Source organism: Cebus imitator, unplaced genomic scaffold, assembly GCF_001604975.1.
Source record: "Cebus imitator isolate Cc_AM_T3 unplaced genomic scaffold, Cebus_imitator-1.0 Scaffold273, whole genome shotgun sequence".
NCBI lineage: Eukaryota > Metazoa > Chordata > Mammalia > Primates > Cebidae > Cebus > Cebus imitator.
The window spans coordinates 52,855-75,454 of NW_016107588.1; the positions used below are offsets into that span (position 1 = coordinate 52,855).

General features: G+C 51.4%; 3 protein-coding genes across 6 annotated transcripts in view; all 3 read left to right on the forward strand.

The window, feature by feature from the left end:
- TMEM185A (transmembrane protein 185A) overlaps positions 1–1,728 on the forward strand; it is a 33,341-nt gene extending 31,613 nt beyond the window's left edge. For all 3 annotated transcript variants that reach the window (XM_017500866.2, XM_017500868.2, XM_017500867.2), the window contains one exon: positions 35–1,728. In XM_017500866.2, coding sequence (XP_017356355.1) covers positions 35–279 — 245 coding nt within the window. In that variant the 3' untranslated portion in view covers positions 280–1,728. The remainder of the gene's footprint in view (positions 1–34) is intronic.
- Positions 1,729–2,118: 390 nt separating this feature from the next.
- On the forward strand, positions 2,119–5,758 carry LOC108284201 (heat shock transcription factor, X-linked-like). The gene is made up of 2 exons (XM_017500865.2): positions 2,119–4,133; positions 4,974–5,758. The coding sequence occupies exons 1-2, from the start codon at positions 3,570–3,572 to the stop codon at positions 5,679–5,681; spliced, it is 1,272 nt and encodes a 423-aa protein (XP_017356354.1). The 5' UTR covers positions 2,119–3,569; the 3' UTR covers positions 5,682–5,758.
- On the forward strand, positions 4,054–22,400 carry MAGEA9 (MAGE family member A9). Of its 2 annotated transcripts, none has more exons than XM_037728615.1 (3): positions 4,054–4,133; positions 20,689–20,759; positions 20,835–22,400. In XM_037728615.1, the coding sequence occupies exon 3, from the start codon at positions 20,900–20,902 to the stop codon at positions 21,806–21,808; it is 909 nt and encodes a 302-aa protein (XP_037584543.1). In that variant the 5' UTR covers positions 4,054–4,133; positions 20,689–20,759; positions 20,835–20,899; the 3' UTR covers positions 21,809–22,400. The 2 variants fall into 2 exon arrangements, with proteins under 2 accessions (XP_037584543.1, XP_017356358.2); XM_017500869.2 differs by lacking the exon at positions 4,054–4,133 and adding an exon at positions 16,467–16,714.
- Positions 22,401–22,600: the final 200 nt, after the last annotated feature.

The window sequence follows — 22,600 nt, forward strand, 5'->3', positions numbered from 1 at the left end:
CTAGTGTGTGAAATAAAACATTCTTATTTTTCAGGGTGGTTTGGTATTCGCAAAGATTTCTGTCAGTTTCTGCTTGAAATCTTCCCATTTCTACGAGAATACGGAAACATTTCGTACGATCTCCACCACGAAGATAATGAAGAAACTGAAGAGACCCCAGTTCCGGAGCCTCCTAAAATCGCTCCCATGTTTCGAAAGAAGGCCAGGGTGGTCATTACCCAGAGCCCTGGGAAGTACGTGCTCCCACCTCCCAAATTAAATATCGAAATGCCGGATTAGATGCCACTTCCGGGGACAGAGCTTAAGTGGACTGAGATGTGCTCTCTCCACCCTCCTCTGCCCCCTCGTTCACCCCGCAAAGCAGAACCAGAACTGGAGCCGGGTCTCCAGGTACGTCCATCTCATGCCTTGTTTGCATCCAGCGCCTGTCAGCCACTCACCACGACGGGATGCGGAAGTGGCAGGCGACAGGGGCGTGTGCCAGCAGATGTGGATGCCGGGAAGAGTGTGAGAACAGGCGCGGGATTTCCATCCGTCTGGGAGGGGCTCCAGGTGCTCCTCTTCCCTGTGGCACCCACCGGGGAATGGCTGCTCCCCAGGCCCTCAGAAGGAACGTCTGTTTACACGGTGCTGAAATCCCAATGAAAAGCATTGTTTAGAAATGCCTTTCTCCACAGGGCTGATCTCCTCCCACAGCTCACTCAGCACTCCCCGGTCGGTCGGGGCTGGCGTAGTCAGTAGGAACTGGAACCATGTCTCTGACGCACCACGTGTTTAGACACAGCACAGTCCTTTCTTCTGTTCCTACTGTGGAAGTACGGTAGTTTCTCTTTGGGCATGCTGACAGCAGTTTTTCATAGCCTCACCGATGAGCGCTTTCTACGGGAGTGACTCCATGCCTGTATGCAGAGTATTTATACAAATATGTTAGCATCGTGATATGCGGTGTTAACCCCTAGTTCTGTACAGCATATTCTGTCAAAGTATTTTTTTACAAGCTTGTGCTGCAGGCAGACGCCTTCTGCTGCAAAAGTGGATGCCCGTGGCACACCCGTCCCGCCCCAGCAGGGTGCCACACCCCCGCAGTACATTGCCACTTCTGCCCTGGAACTCATGCAGGTACGCAGTGGCTGCTACTGCCAGAACAGCAACGCCAAGCCGGAGATGCTCCATGCTGCTTCTGACCTTCTCGGAGCAGTGGCTAGCCGAAAACCCAACAAGCGCGACTTGAAGCCGGAGCACCGGAGAATGTTGCCGAGGGCAGAAACGGCCACGCGGGTCACGTCTGTGCGTGGGGAAGTGTCAAGCTTCGCTCCTGCCGGCAAGAAGAAGGCTTTGTGGTAGGCACGGTGGTTTCACGTGTGCGTGCAGTTTCTTCAAGCGCTGCAGGTTCCTCCATGCGTCAGAGGTTGCAAGTTTATCGTCCTCCTGCCTGAAAACAAATAGGTTCTTCGCTGAGAAGAGGTTTAAAAAGAGCATTAATCTTCTCACCCAGGAGAAGAGTGTGGCGTTTCAGTGCAGGCGACTGCTCATCAGCCTACATGGGGCTGAATTCAAGTCCGCTGTGAACACAACTCCGCCCCTGGCACTGGCCTCCAGCAAGCCTGTTCTCTTTGGGGTACGGGGGAACAGGATGGTTTAGACCTTCCAGCTCAGTGTGTAAAAAATGTAGCTAAAGCCAGTATTTTTGCTCTCTTAAGCTGTCCAATAAACCGGCTCCTCGTTTTACACGTGCACGATCTGTATCTTATTTGCTGGATGGCCCAGGAAACTGGGATGGTTCTCTCAGCCAGTCTCAGAGGAAGCAAATCTCTATCTGGCACAGGCAGCAGAGCGAGGCTGGCAACTGCAGGGGCACAGCCTTTAGAACGAGTCCTTCTTCAGTGCGCAGCTCTCAAGGGAATATGGGATGGAGGGAGGATGGAGGGGACACCACGGAGATGCCACTGTTGGCTGGGCTACGCAGTGCCACAATTGTTACCACTTAGGAGGCTTTCTGGAGTGTTCCTCGGGTGCTAAGAGACAGTCTGCAGCAGATACTGTCCTTATACTGCTCCCAGTCCTCGTTTGCTGCCCGGTCATGTCAACAGCTGAGGACTGCTCACGCTGCAACAAAAGGCCCTGCGATTTCTGACCCTAGGCTTCTGCCTGAACTGAAACTCAAGTGGAGTTCAGCTCATGACTTGCGGCAGTTGACAAGGAAATCCACCTGTTGCTGTGGCCGGAAGGGTTTTCAGTCCTGTAGGCAGCCAGAGGCCACAGGTGGATTCTGTTTTAGGCTCATGAGATTTGGGACTTGCTATTCAAGAAAATGCCTATTGAAGCGACAACAGTAGCTATGACCCAACTGCCGGGTGCCTTGCTAGCTCCTATACGTCCCACAGGATCCTCACAGCCCCTGGAAGAGGTGCTACTACTCTTATCCCCGGGAGGAAACGGAGGCTGAGCGAGGTTAAGTGATGACATGCCCAAATCACACAGCTCGGCAGTGGCCAGGCCGAGACACCAGCATTGGCAGTCTGCTTGCAGGACCCTCACTGTCATCCCCTGAGCCAGAGCGTCTTGGGCCCTGGGGTCAGGATGTCTCGAGTGTGGAGGCATCACCGGTTGGTGACAGTCTCTCGAAGATCACTGAGCTCTGTGCCCACAATCGAGTGAAGGGAGTCTGTGGAGGGGTGGCCCTGTGTGTGTGGACAGTGTGTTACACAGACACTGCTTCGGATGGACGCCTCTCCCGTGACCTCCTAGCGTCACATCCCAAAGGAACCACTGTTGCGGAGGTGGACCGCTGGGTACAAACCCGTGTGCATTTCTCTGGAGACACTGGCCAAGGAAAATGACACATGCTCGAAGGCCAACAGCCACATGCCCTGCCACGATGTGACTGCAAAGACCCGGGGTGTAGAAGGGTGTCTCTGCTTGGTGGGGGTACATGTGCAGGCCAAGGAAAAGCAGGAAGAAGTCCGCCTCCGACTGCCCACCGGACTGCGCGGCAGCAGTGGGTGGTGGGACAGTCAGCTAAGCCATTTGCCTAAGTGGCCATTGGCCATCTGCGTCCTGGGGACCGACAGCGTGGGTGTGTTCGGAGGACCTTTATGGAGCACATTGCTGCCTCTGGCTAGGACAGGGTGGAAAGGGTGGCGTGCCTACAGCCTGGCCCAAGGGCACCGTCCTACCCTTGGTTCTGTGCTTCAACGGGTCAGTCATGTGCTGGGGTCTGTGGTCCCATGACTCACATGGTGAGCTCTGACCTTCCTGAGTCAGGGCTTTGCTGTGGTTCTGCCTGGCCCCAGGAGTTCTAGGACAAGGGGACCGCTCCAGGTCTGCACCTAAGGTGTGGCAGGGCCCCTCGACACTCCTGTGCGCTGGTGTCCTCCTTCCCTTTGAGGACCAGAATCTGCACACGCAGATGGGCAGCTACTTGTCTGCCTTGGCCCTTTATTAGATAACTTGCTGGGCGTGTGGTGATGTCACCCCCAGGCAGTCTGAGCCCCTTTGTGATGTCCTGGGGCTGGCTGCCTGACTCCCAAGGGGTGCCGCTGGCCACACTGCACTAGCATGTTTGCCAGATGGAGAACAAGCCTTCGTTGAGTATGGCTCGCTCTAAAGAAAGGAATCCGAGAGGACAGGGACACAGCTCGGAAAGGGAGCCTTTTCCTCCCCGATCGGACTCAGAGATCTGCCATCACCCAGCAGATCCTTCCAGTGCCTGGGACTACCCGGTGTCTCCCGGGAGCCCTGACTTGAGGATGCTGATGGAAGAAATAGCTTTCCAGTCTCTGGCCGAGGAGGCTTCCTTGAGAAGGCCACGCCCCGGCGGTGACGTCTCGCCCCAGGGAGAAGATAATCTCCTCTCCCTCCCCTTTCCGAAGAAACTGTGGAGACTGGTCAACAGCAATCAGTTTTCTTCCATCTGGTGGGATGACGGTGGGACTTGTCTAGGGATCAATCAAAAACTCTTTCAAAAGGAGATTCTCGAAAGGGACATCCGGGACAAAGTTTTTGCCACGGACTCGCTAAGGAGCTTCCTTCGCCAGCTGAACTTGTATGGCTTCCGAAAACTGCGTCAACGCACTTTCAGGACCCTCACCGACATTTTCCCCGCACAGCGGCCAGTCTCCATCTTGAACAAGGTAACGAACGACAAGCCTCCGCGGGGGCTGAGTCAGTGGGCTCTGGGGCCTGTGTGGGTGGAAGCCCCAGGACTGCCTCCTGGGAAGTGGGCGACCTCGAGCGGGGTGCGTGGGGCCATCAATGTGGTCCTGTGTCCCCCGCTGGGTGGTGGTGACATGAACCAAGAGTGAATGTGAGCAGAGGGCTGAGGATGGTGCCGGCCCCTCTGGAGTGGATAAAATATCACAGGTGCTAAGTAGCCGTATCTGCATGTCCCCCTACCCGGGGCCAGTCGTGTCATCTGGTGGTTGCTGTACTCCCCTGACTCCATAGCACTTTACCCTGTGAAGTGAGCAGGCGGCGGGGAGTCTGGTATTTGTACCACTATCCCCCTGGCTGGTGTCCGGAGAAGTGCCCAAGCTGAAGCGCTGAAGGGTGCCCGTTGCAGAGGGTGCACAGGCTCCTGCTGCCCTTGGTAGGTGGGCCCCTGGTGTGGAAGAGTCAGTATCCGGGTACTCCAGCCCAGCTGGGGTGCATTCTGTTACCAGCTGACATTGCGTGCGGGAGGCCCAGAATCATCTTCCCTCCGGGTCTGCAACTTCGAAGACCCTTTCCGCTGGCCGTGGACACCCTAATTTGTCATTTTGAGGCTTCTTCCAAGACGGAAATGCCCGTCACAAATTGGTAAACCTTGACGACGTGAACACGAGTCCCCCAGCTTCTTTTGGGGACCGGGACGTTTTCCAGAAGGGCTCCCGGGCCAGTAGAGTTCTCTTGCACGGGGCCGTAGATGCTTGGTGGTTGCCGTCCATCCTTGTGACTTGCAGTTTCCTTTTCTTTATTTAAACTTTGACTTGCAGTTACAGTTCTACTGCCATCCCTACTTTCAAAGAGACTCCCCTCACCTCCTCGTGAGGATGAAGAGAAGAGTGGGCGTCAAGTCTGCACCAAGACAGGGGGAGGAGGGCCAGCCAGGAGCTGCGGAATCCCGTCTGGCACCAGCAGGCACCGAGCAACAAGATCACACATCTCCGAGTGAGGATGAGCAGGTCACACCACAGCACCAGGACCCGGCCGGTCCCAGCAGCCAAATCAGGAGTGGCTCTGCTCCACCAGCAACTGCTGTGACGGCACCCCATCCCGCCGTGGCGGGTGACAACGCTCCGCTGGCCCAGCCAGCCGGCGAGTGGTCGGAGGGCAGCCGGGCTGACGTGGCTCCGGTGGCAGCTGTCCCTGGGCCTGCGGCGCTGCCCTTCCTCTGTTTCCCCGGATCTCCCACCCAGGTGAATTCCGACGGGCCTGTGGCGGCCCTTCCCCCAGCGCCCCCCGGGACCCTTGCCTTGGAGACCACAAGACACCCTGCGCCTGGCATGCCGCCCTTTTGCCGTCTCTGGGTGCCGTTGCCCCTAGTGGCTGCTGTGGCTGCACAGTCTGCTGCCTTCATGGCCATGTTCCCCCATCCCCCAGCTCTGCCCCACCATTGCCCCGACTGCCACCACATGTCACAGTGCACGCCAGCTAGCCATGTGCTCCAGGCGTACCCAGACGACGCAGACCACCACACATAGAGGCGAGCATTTGGGCAGAACATGTGCTGGTCAATAAACGTGTCAGGAAATGGGTAATTTTCTGACTGCACAAAAAAGCCTTCACGGTCTCCGTCCTTTTTCTTTCTTTGCAGTCGAGTACTCCCCTCCGACATCTTTTGCCTGCATGGTAGAGACCGATGTAATACCCCTTCCTGGGAAAACGCCCCGGAGATATGCAGCAGGTGCTGGGTTTTAGGAAGCCCCTCAGACGCCCTGCCTCCGCTCATTAAAAATTACCTGGAGCCGCCCGCTGAGTGCCATTGTGGTGCTGGCATTGCCCGCCGAGGGTTCACAAATGACACTGTGTCGCTGGCCGTTCCTTGTCGTAGCGGTGCCTTTATGTGACAGGGCCTTCACCTACCTACAGATGAGAAGAGATCACGTCTGGCTTTGTCACTGGGTTAAACAGTGCCCTTGTTAGTTGTGGAGCTGACAGTTACTACCAAGGAGTCCTAAGGGTTTGCACTTTAGAGGCTGCTCATTAGCGTCTCGTTGACAGGATTTACGTTTGGCTTTTATATCTGTACTGGATCCGGTGGGTTTTTTTACTTCCTTCCTTGATATCCCCACCACGCCCCCACCTTTTCGTTCTTTCTCTTTCTCTTTGTCTCTTTCCCTCCCTCCTCCCTCCCTCCCTTCCATCCTTCTCTTTCTTTCTTTTGGAGCCCAAAATGTAAAATACATCATGTTTTAACTTAGGAAGCAGCCTTTTCTGATCACTTGAGGTGTTGAACTTAGAACACACGCCGTCACTGGCAAGCCTCTTTGACTGTATGATCAGAGAAAATAGGTTCAAGTTCTTACCGTAGACACAACTGGGCACAGACGTCAAAAGATCTCCGAAATCAGGGCGTGCAGAGAGCCCCAACACCCACAGGCCAGAACCCAGAGGTATCCCTGTCCGTGATTTTTAATTGGATAGTAGTAGGTGGCAGAGTCCTGCGAGAAGTGGGAGGAGGCTATAAGGGAATGCAGACATGGGAATGGATTAATCCAGAGTCCAGGCATGGTCCGCAGGTGGATCTCCCTGTCTTGGCCTGCTCACTTACAAATGGGTGCTCGTTTACAAACGGGTGCGAATCACATTTCATCACTTGTGAGCTCCTTAGCTTCCAAGTAGCACAGTTTTCTCATGTGTTTCTTGGACATGCCTCCTTTATACACATGAATCATGCAAAGATGCTGCTACTTAAAAACCTCTCCTACAAACTTACGCCCCTGCGATCCTGGCTTCCCTGTAAATCTATATAGAGAGAGATGCAGATTTGCAAAATGTGGTATCGACTTATTTGCTTTAGAAGAAAAGCCTGGAGATGTTGTTGGTTGTCACGACTAGGGATGGTGCTCCTGGCATCAAATAGGTAGAAAGAATCCAAGGATGCCGCTAACCCAGACCAAACTATGCCCAGACCAAACCCCCACACGCCTCCCCCCACCGCCATGCAAAGAATGGGCCAGCCGCAAAGGTCAACACTGCCATCCATGGGAGAGAGACCCTGCCTGTGCATGCAAGAACATAACCTGCATCCTTCCTCTCTCAGCCTTTCTCCCCGGCCTCCCACGAGGACTCGATTTCCAAGGCAGGGCTGAGAGAAAACAATTCCTTCTCTTCCCTCCCAAATAGCAACAGCACTCTAGACGTTCAGGTAAATATGATGATGAAACAAGGTAAACCTGATGGTTCAGGTAATCGTGATGATAGAATCAGGGCCACTCATAGGAACTTTGCCCCAGAGAGGCAATTGGCTCTTGAGGATACCTGATGACAGTATCTGAACGTTTGGAAGACTCAACAGCTCTCACCAAGCAGTGAAATTGCAGGTGGCAAAGAATCCTTGCAGTTACTTTGTTCTTGGCTACATTCCTTGTATTTAAATCCTAAGTTTCTTCCTTTAAGTTCTCCGTTCTCTGGGTAAGTTTTAAAAACCCGGTTAACAGTAAAGCGGTGCCAAGCATTTGGACCAAACCTGGCTTGGCGTGGTGTCGTGACTGACCCTCCTGGCTACTTCAGTGAGTGAGCTCTCCTTCCTTGGAAGAAAACAACGCTGGGCTTGCTGTGAACCGTCGTGGGGATAGGAATCAAAGATCTGCCAACTGCCAGGCTGGCCTGGTTGTGGCTCATAGCCTGAGTCTTTTTCAGACGCCCCATTCCCCAAAATACAACCAGGTTCTTTGGCATGCGGACAAGGTGCAGAGCCTGGGCCCAGGTTCCCAGCATTCAGCAGGCGGGAAAACCTCCAAAACTGAGCTTGGGAGGAAAGGAAGGTCCCGTACTGCCAGTGAGACACCCCACCATACAGACCAGGCCCTGGAATCGGGAGCAGCGAGCCGTGCCCCCTGGGGCCCTGGAAATGCCCTCACCCGTGAGTCCCTTCCCTGCGGGAACCATCCCGGCCTGAGCTGCTCTCGGGGACGCAACTTCTCCGCCACCTCTGTCCTCCGTGTTGGTGCTGGGATTTGGCAAAGGGAGCTGGGGGCCGGCCATTGCAGGGAGGAGCTCTCACAGGTGGAGCTGGAACCTGGGTGAGTCACACTGAGTCACATTCCTAGCCTCACAGGAACCTCTAAGGGCAGGCACAGGGCAGCCATGGACCCACCTCCTACCTCCCCTCCTCCAGGTGAACAGCCAGAACAAATGGGGACTTGGAACCGAACTAGCCACATGTTCTTTAATCCCCATGAGAAAACCTCAGGGATTTTGCACAAAAGATGCCCTTCAGGACACTCGGGAGGAAATCACTGGGGGCAGTGGGGGAACTCTCTCCTTTTCCTAACTGTAGTTTGACCCAGAGATCAACCAGAGTGTTCAAGGCAGTGTCCACTGTGTGCCTGTTGACTCTTGCAAACCTAAAAGCCCCACACACCCACCCTCATTCCGACGACCTTTCTCAACATTAGAGACTCCACCTTCTTGCTTTACTGAGTGTAAGGCGCACAAGTGAGGCATCAGCTCACCAGGGTGACAAGAAGGTGAAGTACTTAACCGGAGGACAAAGGCAGCAGACTAAGCAGGAGTGCCGACTTCTGGATAAATGTGAGAAGGTGGCTGATGTGGCTTGTTGGGTTTGTGGGGCACTCAGGCTTGTGGGGCAGTCGGGCTTTGGGGACACTCAGTTGTGTGGGGCAGTTGGGTTTCAGGATCGCGAGGGCTTCTGGGGTAGTCGGGCTTAAGGGGCACTTGGGCTTGGGGGGCACTTACGCTTGGGTGGCAGTCAGAGACCTGTGGGGCAGTCAGTCTTGCGGGGACGTGGGGTTTCTGGAGCACTGGGGCTGGTGGGGAAGTCAGTCTTCTGGGGCACTTGGTCTTGTGGAGCAGTGGGGCTTATGAGGCCTACAGGCTTGTGGGACATTAGGGCTATGGAGGACTCGGGCTTAGTGGGGAAGCTGGCTTCCGGAGCACTCGTGCTTGTAGGGCATTGGGCTTCTGGGGCACTCTGGCTTCTAGAGCATTAGATCTTGTGGGGAAGTGGGGCTTCTGGAGGACTAGGGCTTGTGGGGCAGTCAGGCTTGTGGGGCACTCGGGCTTGTGGGGCAGTGGGGCTTGTGGGGAAGTTGAGGTTCTGGAGCACTACGGCTTGAGGTATAGACAGGCTTGTGGGGATGTCGGGCTTTGGGGACAGTCAGGATTTGGGGGCATTCGGGCTTCTGGAGCACTAGGGCTTGTGGGGTCATCAGGATTGTGGGGAACTCAGGCGTGTGGGGCACTGGAGTTTGTTGGTCACTTGGGCTTGGGGGGCAGTCGGGATTGGGGGGCCGCTGTCCTTCTGTGGCACTGGGGCTTGTGGGGTTGCTGGGTTCGTGGGGCAGTCAGGCTTTGGGGGCACTCAGGCTTTTAGGCCATTTGGGCTTCTGGTCTGGGGCACTAGGGCTTGTGGGGAAGTCAGGCTTCTGAAGTAGTAGGGATTGTGGGGCATTCGGCCTTTTGGGGCAATTGGGCTTGTGAGAAAATCGGGGTTTGTGGGGTAGTCGAGCTTGGGGAGCACTTGAGCTTTTTGGGCAGTTGGGATTGTGGAACACTAGGGCCGGTGGGGCATTCAGGCTGGTGCGGCACATGGGCTTGCAGGGCAGCCTGGCTTGTGGAGAACGTGGGCTTGTGGGGCAGGCGAGCTTCTGGACCACTAGGGATTTGGGGGCACCCTGACTTGTGGGGCAGTCATGCTTCTGGTAGGATTTGTGAGGTAGTCGGGCTTGGAGGGAAGTCGGACTTGTGGGGCAACTATTGCTATTGTGCTATCTTAAAACCCACCAGAAGGGCAGAATAAAAGCTTAATTCTGTCTTTGGAGTGCCAGTACTGAGAGTAAGGAGCGCTTGCCCTAGTACTTCTAATGGGATCCAAGAGTCATTTTTTAAAATGAAAAGCCTTCCAGATTTTAAAAATTTTAGATTTACAGAATTAGTACAGATGTAATACAGAGAATTTCCACACACTTCACACCCAGTTTTCTCATTATTAGCATTTTACATTACCCTGCACATTTGTCCCCAGTAATGAGTCAATATTGATGCAATGTTATTAGCTAATGGACATACTTTTTTCAGTTGTCCTTAGTTATACTGAATTTTCTTTTCCTGTTTCAAGATCCCACCCAGGATACTTCATTACCTTTGGTAGTCATGTCTCCTTAGTCTTGTCTTTGTTGTGACAATTCCTGAGACTTTTCTTATTTTTGATGATCTTAACATTTTGAAGAGTATCCGTCAGCTATTTTGCATAAAGCCCATGTCCCGGGACTTGTCTTTTCTTTTTCTCATGATCGGAATGGCAATGTGAGCTTTCAGAGGAAGATTTCATAGGTAAAATGCCATCCTCGTTACATCACATGAAAGGAACATACTAAATACATGACTTCTCATGGTTGATATTAGCTTTGATGTACTTGCTCTGGATAGCTACAGTAATCAAGTAGGCACAGTATTTGCAAATGAATAGACACACATCAATGAAACAAAATAGACCCCAGAAAAAGACCCACACAAGTGTAGTCTACTGATTTTTGACAAAGGCGCAAATGCAATTCTATGGAGAAATGGTAGTCTTTTCATCAGATGGCACCTGAACAAATGCATGTCCGTATGCAAATAAATGAAACTAGGAAAGGCCTTACAGCTTTCTCAAAGAATTGACTCAAAGTAGAAGTGGACTCCAATTTAAAATGCAAAATTAGGAAATGTGTGAAAGAAAACTTAGGGGGAATATCCACATGACCTTGATTTTGGTGATGCGTTTTTGGATACAACATCACAAGCATGGACCGTGAAAGACAAATGAAAAGGTACACTGCCTACAAATGAATAGAACGAATGCTCTGTGAAAGAAACTGTTATATAAAAAAAGAGAGAGGCCACAGACTGACAAAATAGTCCCAAAACATATATCTGATAGAGCACTTGTGTCCAAAATCTACAAAGAATGCTTGAAACTAAACAATAGGAAACAATCTTATGAAAACTAAATTAATAAATGGGCAAAATCTCTGAACAGACGTATTACCAGAAAACATATAAAGATGAAAAATAGGCATACGATGGTCAACATTATTCTCCATTGGATCATTGTGAACGAAATGACGAGATTCAAATGCAGCAGAATGTCTAAAACCTAACCAAGTGACAACTGCTGGCGACAAGGAGGAGCAACAGGCACTCTCATTCATTGCTGCTGGGAATGTAAAGCGGTACAGCCACTTTCAAAGATGGGTTGTCAGTTGTTTTTTGCACAGCTGATCACTGTGTTGCCACTCCTAGGTATACATACAACTAATCTGAAAACATGTCCACACAAAAGTCTTGCATATGAATATGTATGACAGCTTCTTGCATAATTTCCCAAAACTGGAAACAACCAAGATATTCTTCAGTAAGTGAATGGATAAACAAACTGTGGCCTTAAAACAATAGAACACTAGTCGTTAATTTAAAAATGACCCATTAAGCCACACAAAAACATCGGTGAATTCAATGCTTTGCCTTAAGTAAAGCCAGTCTGAAAAGGTGATCCAATTTATTTGACATTCCAGAAAAGGCAAAACCCCAGAGATAGTAGAAATATCTGTTGCTGCCAGAGTTCCAGGGTAGGGAGAAGGAATGACTTGGATAAGCAGACGGGATTTATCGGACTGTTGAAACTATTCTGTGGGTTACTATAACGGTGGATTACGTTACATCGTGGTGGATTACATATTGTCAAAATGGTGAATTACATTATGCATTTCTCAAAGAGCATGGAGCCTTAAACCACAAAGAATGAATTTCAATATATGCAAATTTTAAGACTAGGAGATCAGGAAATGCCAAGGTGGCATACAGAATATGTACAAACAATAGAACTGTGTTACCAACGTATGAAAGATTGACGAGTGTCAGTGGATGTGGTGCTGTCCTAAGTAATGCTGGAAGTGGGTGTCTAAGACTGAAGTCGAAAGAAACTGTGCTTTAGCACTATCATCCACGTGATACAGCTGCTTCCCACAGGGATAGTGGTTAGCGATTCTACACATCACACACACACACACACCCCATGGACCTACTAATTATATTGATGAGGGATGCTGGGAGTTAGCTTTCTCACGGCTGAAGTGGATGCTTATGGATAAACCAAGGAAGAATATGAGACTCTTCCTTGTGGTAATGGAGTAGTGTTGGAAACATCAGTGAGAACTCGTGTTCAGCTTCATATACATGAAGATGGTTGTACAAATAAACACAGATATGTATGCATATACACATAGGTTAATATACACATATACATTTCCTTACTCTGACATCTGAGACAGCTGGATGTAAAAAGTCCACAGGATCGATGAGCACGCCTGGAACCCACATCTAGGATTCTAATATACTTTTCCAATAAAAAGAAGTAGAAAGCCATGGAAAGTGAATTCTTCTATAACTGGAACAGGAACTATACATATGAGCCTGCAGCATTTTGTCATAGCAGAGCTAAAAAACATATATAATGTGAACCTATGTGAAAGGGACACCAGAGCGAACTGAAGCAGCTCCCAATGGACAGAGATGGAACAATTTGAGCAACAAAATAAAGTGGTGTTGGGTTATAGCCCAAAACATGTGATAACTAACTATGAGTTAATCTGAAATAAATTCATGGGTGAATAAATGCATAAAGTGGGGAAAATAAACAAATCTCCCATAGAGAAGAATCCCAAATCATTCATGTCTATACTACCCCTTCCCAAGAAGGTGGAACATACTTCACTCCTCCCTAATGGGCTACCCCTGGTGACTTTCTTACAGAAAGTACAGTATGAAAAGAGGGAATGTAATCACCTTACAGAGGGCCAACCTGACAAGCGCTACCTCAGCCAGGTGATCAAAGTCAACATCATCCGTGATAAGCCATGGTGGTAGTATATTGTGTGGTGAGAATAGCAATTCACCTCTCCGGTCTCCTGCCCCAAAACCATTACCTTAGTCTACACGTGAGTAAAACCACAGACAAATCCCAAATGAGGGCAGTGCCACAAATTGCCTCATGAATACTTCCCAAAACTGTCAAAGCAGTCAACAACAATAAAAGTCTGAGAAATTCTCAAAGTCAAGAGGATTCTAAGGAGACAAGATGACTAAAATAACGTGTTATCCTAGATGGGATCCAGGAATCGTCAAAGGATGTTGCAGAAGAATATTGGCTTGTTAGTTGTGAGGAATATATCATATCAACGTATGACGTTAATCATAGTAGAAATTGGTTATGATGTAAAGGAAGACTCTCCTAACTGTCTTTAAAATGTTCTGTAAACTAAGAAAAGGCTAAAATTAGAAGTTTACTTAAGAATGATACTGTTAAAATAATGGGATAAAAATATATAGATGGAGAGAAGATATGAGTAATCTGATGTCTGATAAAGAACTCATATGCTGAATGAATACCAACCTTTTAACATTCAACCGTTTGAAAATAAAGAATCCAATTAAAAACGGAAATGATTTGAAGACATTCACCAAGGAAGATACACAGAAACACACATACACTGACCAATGAAGATACACATATGAAAAGATGATCACCATAATTATTCACTAAAAACGCAAATGTCAACAGCACTAAGATTCCCCTACCCACCTATTACAATGGATAGAATTCAAATACCTGAAAATACCAAATTCTGGGGAGGATGTGGAATTCTCATTCATTGCCGGCAGCCAAGAAAAATGTTGCATTCACTCTAGAAGGCCTTTTGGCCCTTTCTTATGTAGTAAAACATAGACTTACCATTAGACCCATCAGTCGTACTCCTAGGTGTTAGTTAAGTGAATTGGAAACTTTGGCTCCCACATGGAAAATCGTGTACACAAATGTATATAGTAGTTTATTCATAATCACCAACCAAGATGTCCTTGAAGAGGTCAATGGATGAAACCAATGGTACGTCCACAAACTGAAGGTGTATTCAAAGTTCAATCTTCCCTCAAATGTTCCGGGACAGGAAGTTTTGGAGGCTGGTTCAGCCAAGTGGCGAGGGAAAATGAATCACCATCTTAGCGCAACTCTTCCGATGCATCAAAAAAAAAAAAAAAGGGCAATTGTTCAACTCATTCTCCCAGGCTCGCTCTCCTGGATTCAAAAACAGATGAAGGCGCCCTAGTACTCATGAGAAGAATTTGTGAGCCAAGTGTTACCGCAGCAAATGTCGTAAACAGATAATCACATATCCAACACAACAGTGGATTAAATGAACAAGCCACCTGTATGCATGGAATAAAAATTCTATTTAATGATAGAAAAAAATTCAGTTGTAATTCGCTGCATACAAGACAGACTAGTAAAAACATTCGGTCATGACAATGGGTACGGAAAAGGCGCTGAAAGCAATTCTATGTGAGTACAAATCAACAACTTTTAGCAAACTAAGATCAACAGGAACTTCCACTTCCTAAAATTGGCAGCAAGCATACATAAATGTGAAATGTCAGAAGCGTTGCCTTTCACACGGCAGTGACAAGTCATTGGCATAGGCTGTCACCACTACCACGCACATCTGTAGTGAATGTCAAAATGAAAAAGAGCCAGAACTGCGGATGTCAAAATGAAAATGAGATGTGAAGACTGCAAAGAAATAGATAGTATTAGTTACCTATATGATTATCTACACAGCAAATCCAAAGGAATAGGCACATTGAATATTCAAATGAATAAAAGACTTCAGAAAACATCATATAGAAGATCATTACGGCAGAATCCAGAGCCTTGCCACACAAAAGCAACTTAGTGCATAAAATTGAAAATAGAAAAGATACCATTCACAACAGCATTAAAATCCAAAATGTAAATGAGAAGAGCCTAACAAGACCTTTATGGTAGCGACTGTGCGAAGGGAAATATCTCAAGGGAAATAGACTCAGGGAAAAATCTCAAGTAAATGGATCTGTATACCATATTTCTTGATGGGGAACAGAATATGGCAGAGATGTAAACGCTACTTAAATTAAATACAGAGTGAGTGCCTTAACTGTTCTTGCCGAAGTGACAGCCAAGCTCAGGTTGCTGTGCTCTGCTCCCCAAATCAACCCTGGAAAAAGACAAAAAGCAGTATCAACAACGACACAGAGAAAGTCCTGGGGATGACTGAAGACTGTGCTGAACTAGTACTTGTGTTTTGGGTCCAGGGGGTCTTTACCCTGCATAGATGGCAGATGACAGGATGGGTAGGAGAAAGTGTTTCACATTCCACCCCACATCACTGCACAGTCTCAGGCAGCACCACAAAATATGGTGCCAGTAGCCCTGGGGCAATATCAGGACATCGGGAAACGTGAGTCGTTTGGGACACTACGGATCCGGAGTTCTGCTAACAACCACCTGAAACAAACTAGGAGAAGAAGACTGCCCTTCCAAAAAAAATATGATTTTGATGGAATATAAAGAATAAACTAGGAATAGAATGGTAAGTACGTGTGAAGCCCACACACTATGAATCGATAGTATTTAAAATATGTGTGCATGTGTATAGAATAAAGTCTACAAATAAAAACGAGTACGGATCTAAAGCTATATACATATTGGTACCTATAATCACACATATATGATACAAAGATATGTACATATGCATATATACCTATAAACATAAATTTATATAACGTCTAAAACAGGTACGCATATAAAGGCAAATATACGTAAAATGTACATATGCCATATGTAATGTACGCATACAATGTAAAATTTATTTCTTACCATATGAATGAGGATTAAAATATGAACATCACTAAACTGGACTACGATATGTTAGAGACCTTCAAACCACCTGGCTTCTCCAAATCTCTTGCTGCTGCTCAGCCTCTTCAGTAAAAAGATCAGTCTTTGAGGACAAAGTTTGCAAAGTCTAGCTTTGGCTGCGGAAGAGCCCCATGGGAAGGTGTGCGTCTTCTCCCAGAGGTCCTACAATCACAGGTGCTGCAGCACCCCCCCCCCCCACGCAGGGAGCATTTAGCCTTGGACCGGCAGCCATTCCCTGCAACGGGTGCCGTTGGACAGATGCTCAAAGGTGACGTAAACAGATCATCTCCCACCCGTCATTTCATCAAAGAGCCGGGAGCCAGGAGAACCCTCCTGGGTGGAGACAGAGGGTCCACACTCCCCACATAGAGAGGCCACAGAATCCAGCTCAGCCCCTCCTGTCAGTCCTGAAAGACCCTGGCAATGTTGTCACCCCGACCACACCCCTCCTCTCACTGCCACCTCAGGGGACTGGGAGGCAGAGACCCGGTCCGAGAGGAGCAGACCCAACGGGCAGAGGATGGGGACCCAGGCTCTGCCAGGCATCAAGGTCAGGACCCTGGGGATGACTGAGGGCCCCATCCCCAACCCCACCCTTACTTCGTCAGAACGCGGTTCAGCCCCTGCTGTCAAGCCAGGGAAGCCCCAGACCTGGAGGCCGGATGTGACGCCACTGACGTGCGCCCTGCGTGGTCTGAGAGAAGGGAGAGGCTTCCTTCTGAGGGGCGGCTTGATATCGGTGGAGGGAAGTGGGCTCAGGCTCTGTGAGGAATCCAGGTGAGGTGCTGAGGGAAGTCTGAGGACGCCCCCACCCCAGATAGAGGACCCTAAAGGACCAAGTGCCGTCTCTGCTCCCAGCCCTGGACCACCCGGGGCCGACTTGTGAGGCTGGGCCGCCCCCCTCCTTCCGCCGCTCAAGCTGCTGGGCACTGTGGAATGAGAGCTTGGTGTGACCAGGGCAGAGCTGGTTAGGAGACGGCAGGGCCCAGGCTCTGCCAGGTATCAAGGTCAGGACCCTGAGGGAGGGCTGAGCTCCCGACCCACCTCACCGTGACCTACAGCCCCAGGTTCCCCACCCCCATCCTCAGCCCCACTCTCCACCCCACCGCACCCCACCCCCAACCCTCCGGCAGCAGAATCTGTTTCTGCCCCTGCTGTCACCCGAGGGAAGACCCAGGTGACTGGATACAAGGCCAACGACTTGCACACGGGAGGGGTCAGAGAGTAGTGAGGGCCTCGCTCGGAGGGGAGGGTTGATATCGGCAGAGGGCAGCGCGCCCAGGCTCTGTGAGGAGGCAAGGTGAGAGGCTGAGGGAGGACTCAGGACCCTCGCACCGCAGATAGAAGACCCCAAGTAATCCAGCACTGCATCTGCGGCCAGCCCTGGACCACCCCGTGGGGGCGGACTCCTCAGGCTGGGCCAACCCTCACCACCCCTGCGCTTAAGCCCCCGGGGACTCTGGAGTGAGCGCTTGGTGAGACCAGGGCAGGGCTGGTTAGGAGAGGGCAGGGTCCAGGCTCTGCCAGGCATGAAGTCAGGACCCTGAGGGAGGGCTGAGCACCTCCCCACCCCAACACGACCACCACCACCATGACCTACAGCCCCAGCTTCCCCACCCTCATCCTCACCCCCACTCTCCACCCCCAACTCCATCCCACCCCCAGGTCTCCCACGGCAGCATCCATTTCCGGATGTAAGGCCACTGGCTTGTACGTTGGGGATCAGAGAGTAGCAAGGGCCTGGTTCTGAGTGGCGGCTTAAGATCGGCAGAGGGAAGCGGGCCCAGGCTCTGTGAGGAGGCAAGGTGAGTCGCCGAGGAAGGAGTGGGGACGCCCCACCCCAGATAGAGGGACCCAAATAATCTAGCACCACTCCTGCTGCCAGCCCAGGCCCACCCGGGGGCAGACTTCTCAGGCTGGGCCACCCTTTGCCACCCTGCCGCTTAAGCCCCAGGGGACTCTGGAGTCAGAGCTTGGTGTGACCAGAGGAGGGCTGGTTGGGAGAGGGTAGGGGCCAGGCTCTGCCAGGCATCAAGGTCAGGATTCTGAGGAAGGGCTGAGGTCCCGTAGAGGGAGGCCCTGCCCTTGCTGTCAACCCTGGGAAGTTCCGGGCAGGGCGGTAAGGCAAGCAGATCCTGATGTCTGCAACCTGGGCTGACCGAGGGAAGGGGCTTGGTATCGTTAGCATGGCCACGGGAGAACAGAGGGAGAGCCCAGGTCCTGCTGGGAGACAAGGGAGGCCTGAGGGGACCCAGCACCCCAGGACAGTGGGCCCACCCACCTCCATCTGAGACTGAGGCGCCTTCTCATTCAGTTTCGGGAATCCGATGGATAGAGACTCAGGTCTACAGAGCGGTGGGGCCCAGCCCTCTAGGAGACCAGGGAAAGAAGAAGAGGGAGGACAGAGGGACCATGGAGTCCAGATCCATGGGGATCTTGGCCTGGGCGATCCTGGGCACGGTGGCCACATATGGTGCATTCTGGCTTGTGGGGTTGAGTGTCAGTGGGGACAGGGCTGTGGTATGAGGAGTGGGGCCTCAGGTGAGCAGAGGGAGGAGTCTCAGAGCCGTGAGGAAGGATTCACCAGACCTCTCATCCCAGAACTAGGAAACCTGCCCCTGCCATCAGTCTCGGGAGGCCGCAGGCAAGGCTGTGAGGAAGGGAAGTGCCCCCCCGCCCCACCCCACACTTTCTCAATGAGAGTTTCAGGGAGAAGTTGGCCTTGATCTGCAAGACTCACCTCTGGTTCAGCAAAATGGAAGGGGCCAGACCCTGTCAGAAGTAAAGATGACTATCTAGAGGACACCCAGATCGAGGAGGCCCCCTGAAACCCGCTCCTTTGGTCAGTCTTGGGTATCTCATGCATGAGTGACCATGTGGTGCCCCCTCATTTCTGACGCCCAGGTCTCAGGGAGGTGGGGGCCTTGTTCTGAGGGGTGTCCTCAGCTCTGCAGAGGGAGCCACACCTGGTCAGCACAGGGTGGAATCCAGGGTCTTCCAGGAGTGACAGAGAGGAAGTTTGGTGAGGACTGAAGGTAAGAACGTACCTGGACGCTCCCAAAGCAGAAAGGACCTCACAGACACTGGCATCGCCTATTCTCAGCCCCAGGTGGCCCCAGGCAGGAATGGCATGTGGCATGCTCTCATTTCTCTCATGCGGTTGGGGGTGAGAGGTCTCAGGGAGGCGAGTACCTTGCTCCCAGGGGCACTGAGAGATTAAACAGAGGGATCCACACCTGGTCAGCAGAAGGAGGACTCCCAGGATCAGCAGGACCCAAGGTGTGCCCCCTTCATGAGGAATGGAGGTACCCCCAGTGCAGAAAGAAGCCGCCCCACAGAGTCTACGTGACCTCTGTTCTTAGCTCTGAGGATGGGGCTAAGTGGCAGGCTCACTTGTACCACCGGCAGGAAGTTGAGTAACCCTCAGGGCGATGAGGTGTTGGTGTAAAGGGAGATTGTCCGCTCATCTCAAGGGTTTGGGGGTCGAGGAAGGACAGGCTCCAGCAGGAGTAAAGATGACTAACCCACAGGAAGACTTTGGAATACCCACCTCATACCCACAGGAGGGGGTGAGCCGGTGGGGTTAGCCCTGGACACCCCACGCAAGTGTGACGAATGTGGGGACTCCTCACCTCTGTTTCTGAATCTCAGGGAGGTGAGGAACTTGTTCTCAGAGGGTGAGAGGACAAAACAGGGAGCCCCTGTGTTCGACAGACACAGTGGTCCCAGGATTGGCCAGCAGTCCAAGTGAGGAATCTAAGGGAGGATTGAGGGTGCCTCCAGACCAGAGAAATTCTCAGATCAAGAGAGTGCCCTGCCCCTACTGTCACCCCAGAGGGCCCGTGCAGGGCTGACTGCTGAGGTCCCTCCTTCATCCTGGGATCACTGGTGTCAGGGAGGAGTGGCCCTGGTCTGAGGGGGCTGCAGTCACATCAGCAGAGGGAGGGTCCCAGGCCCTGCCGGGAGTCCAAATGCAGACTGAGGGGACCCTGCTCACCAACCACAGAGGTCCTAGCCCCGCCCTGCCCCTTGTGTCAGCCAAGGGAAGCCACTGGGTGGATGGACTCCCCTCACTTCCTCTCCAGGTGTCTCCTGGAGAGGAAGGCCTCAGGTCAACAGAGGGAGGGTTCCAGACCCTGCAGGCATCAAGATGAAGACCAGGCAGGATCCTCACCCCAGGACACATGGACCCCATTGAATTTGTACCCCTCTTGTTGTACTTCTGGGAAAACCCTGGGCAGGTGTGGCCAGATGTTGGTTAGGGCATGTCCTTGTGTTCCATATCAGGAATATGAGCTCTTGATCTGAGAGACTCTCAGACAAGTAGAGGAGTGGAGTCCAGTCCCTGCCAGGAGAAATGTGAGGGCCCTGAGTGAGCACCGAGGGGAACATCCACCCCAAAAGTGTGTAGAACTCACAGTGTCCAGCCCGCCGTCTTGGCAGCACTGAAGGACCGGGGCTGTGCTTGCAGTCTGCAGCCTAAGGGCCCCTCGATTCCTCTTCCAGGAGCTCCAGGAAGCAGGCAGGCCTTGGTCTGAGGCAGTGTCCTCAGGTCACAGAGCAGAGGCGGCCCAGGCAGTGTCAGCAGTGAAGGTGAAGTGTTCGCCCCGCATGTGCACCAAGGGCCCCGCCTGCCCCAGCACACATGGGAGTCCAGAGCGCCCAGCCCCATCCACCCTACTGTCACCCAGAGAGCCTTGGTCTCTGCAGGTCAGCTGCATGCTGAGTAGCCCTCTCACTTCCTCCTTCAGGGTCCCAGAGGACAGGCTGACCAGGAGGACAGGAGCCCCAAGAAGCCCCAGGGCAGCACTGAAGAAGACCTGTAAGTCAGCATTTGTTAGAGCCACCGAGGTTCGCTTCTCAGCTGCAGTCTCTCACACACGCCCTCTCTCCCCAGGCCTGTGGGTCTCAGTCGCCCAGCTCCTGCCCACAGTCCCAACTGCTGCCCTGACCAGAGTCATCATGGCTCTTGAGCAGAAGAGTCTGCACAGCAAGCCTGATGAAGACCTTGAAGCCCAACGGGAGGACCTGGGCCTGGTGGGGACACAGGATCCCACAGACAAGGAGGAGGAGGAGGTGTCTACTGCTGGGCCATCAAGTCCTTCCCAGAGTCCTCAGGGAGGCTCCACAGACTCCCTGAGGAGTCTCTGGAGCCAATTCAATGAGGGCTCCAGCAGTCAACAAGAGGAAGGGCCAAGCACCTGGGTCGACCTAGCTCACCTGGAGTCCTTATTCCAAGAAGCAGTGAAATCTAAGGTGGCCGAGTTGGTTCATCTCCTGCTCCACAAATATGAAGTCAAGGAGCCGGTCACAGAGGCAGAAATGCTGGAGAGTGTCATCCAGAATTACGAGCACTACTTTCCTGTGATCTTCGGCAAAGCCTCCGAGTTCATGCAGCTGATCTTTGGAGTTGAAGTGAAGGAGGTGGACCCCGTCAGCCACTCCTACATCCTTGTCCCTGCTCTTGGCCTCTCATGTGATAGCATGCTGGGTGATGGTCATAGCATGCCCAAGGTCGCCCTCCTGATCGTTGTCCTGGGTGTGATCTTAGCCAAAGACAACTGCGCCCCTGAAGAGGTTATCTGGGAAGCATTGAGTGCGATGGGGGTGCATGTTGGGATGGAGCACACTTTCTATGGGGAGCCCAGGAAGCTGCTCACCCAAGACTGGGTGCAGGAAAACTTTCTGGAGTACCGCCAGGTGCCCGGCAGTGATCCTGAGCGCTACGAGTTCCTGTGGGGTTCAAAGGCCTACGCTGAAACCAGCTATGAGGAAGTCATAGATTATTTGGTCATGATCAATGCAAGAGATCCCATCTGCTACCCATCCCTGTATGAAGAGGTTTTGGGAGAGGAGCAAGAGGGAGTCTGAGTACCAGTCGCAGCCAGGGCCAATGTCTGTGGGGCCAGGGCCACACCCAGCAGTTGTCCTGCCCCATGTGACATGAGACCCATTCTTCACTCTCTGTTGGAAGATTGCAGTCGCTGTTGTCAGTGGCAGTGGGTGGAAGTGAACACACTGTATACCATCTCTGGGTTCCTTGCCTATTGGGTGATTTGGAAATTTATCTTTGCTCCCTTTTGGAATTCTTCAAATGTTGTTTTAATGGTCAGTTTAATGAACCTCAGCCATCGAAGTTAATGGATGACAGTTGTCACACATACTGCTGTTCAGGTTATTTAGGAGTAAGATTCTTGCTTTTGATTCCCATGGGGAAATCCACGTTATTTTGTGAATTTGGACAAGATAACTAGCAGATGAATTAATAATTTGTTTTTAGGAACTTGAACTTAGCAGCAAAATAGAGCTCATAAAGAAGTGAGGAAATGAAAGTATAGTTAATTCTTGCCTTATACCTCTTTCCCTCCCCTGTAAAATTAAAATAGACACATGTACACCTGGATTCCCTTGGCTTCTTTGAGAACGTAAGAGAAAAAAAACTGAATAAATAATTTTTCCTGTTCACTGGCTCATTTTTTTCTGCAAACATGCACTGAGCATCTGTTATTTGGAACATTCTGGCTTAGTAGTAGAGATGCAAAGGTAAGCCAGTCCCACCCCTTCACCACAGGAAGGTGAAGTCTGGGAGCTACAGTCATAAAATTAAGGTGGTGAGGTGTCCTCTAAGGACTAGAGGAAAATAAAACATGGGTGAGGGTTTGG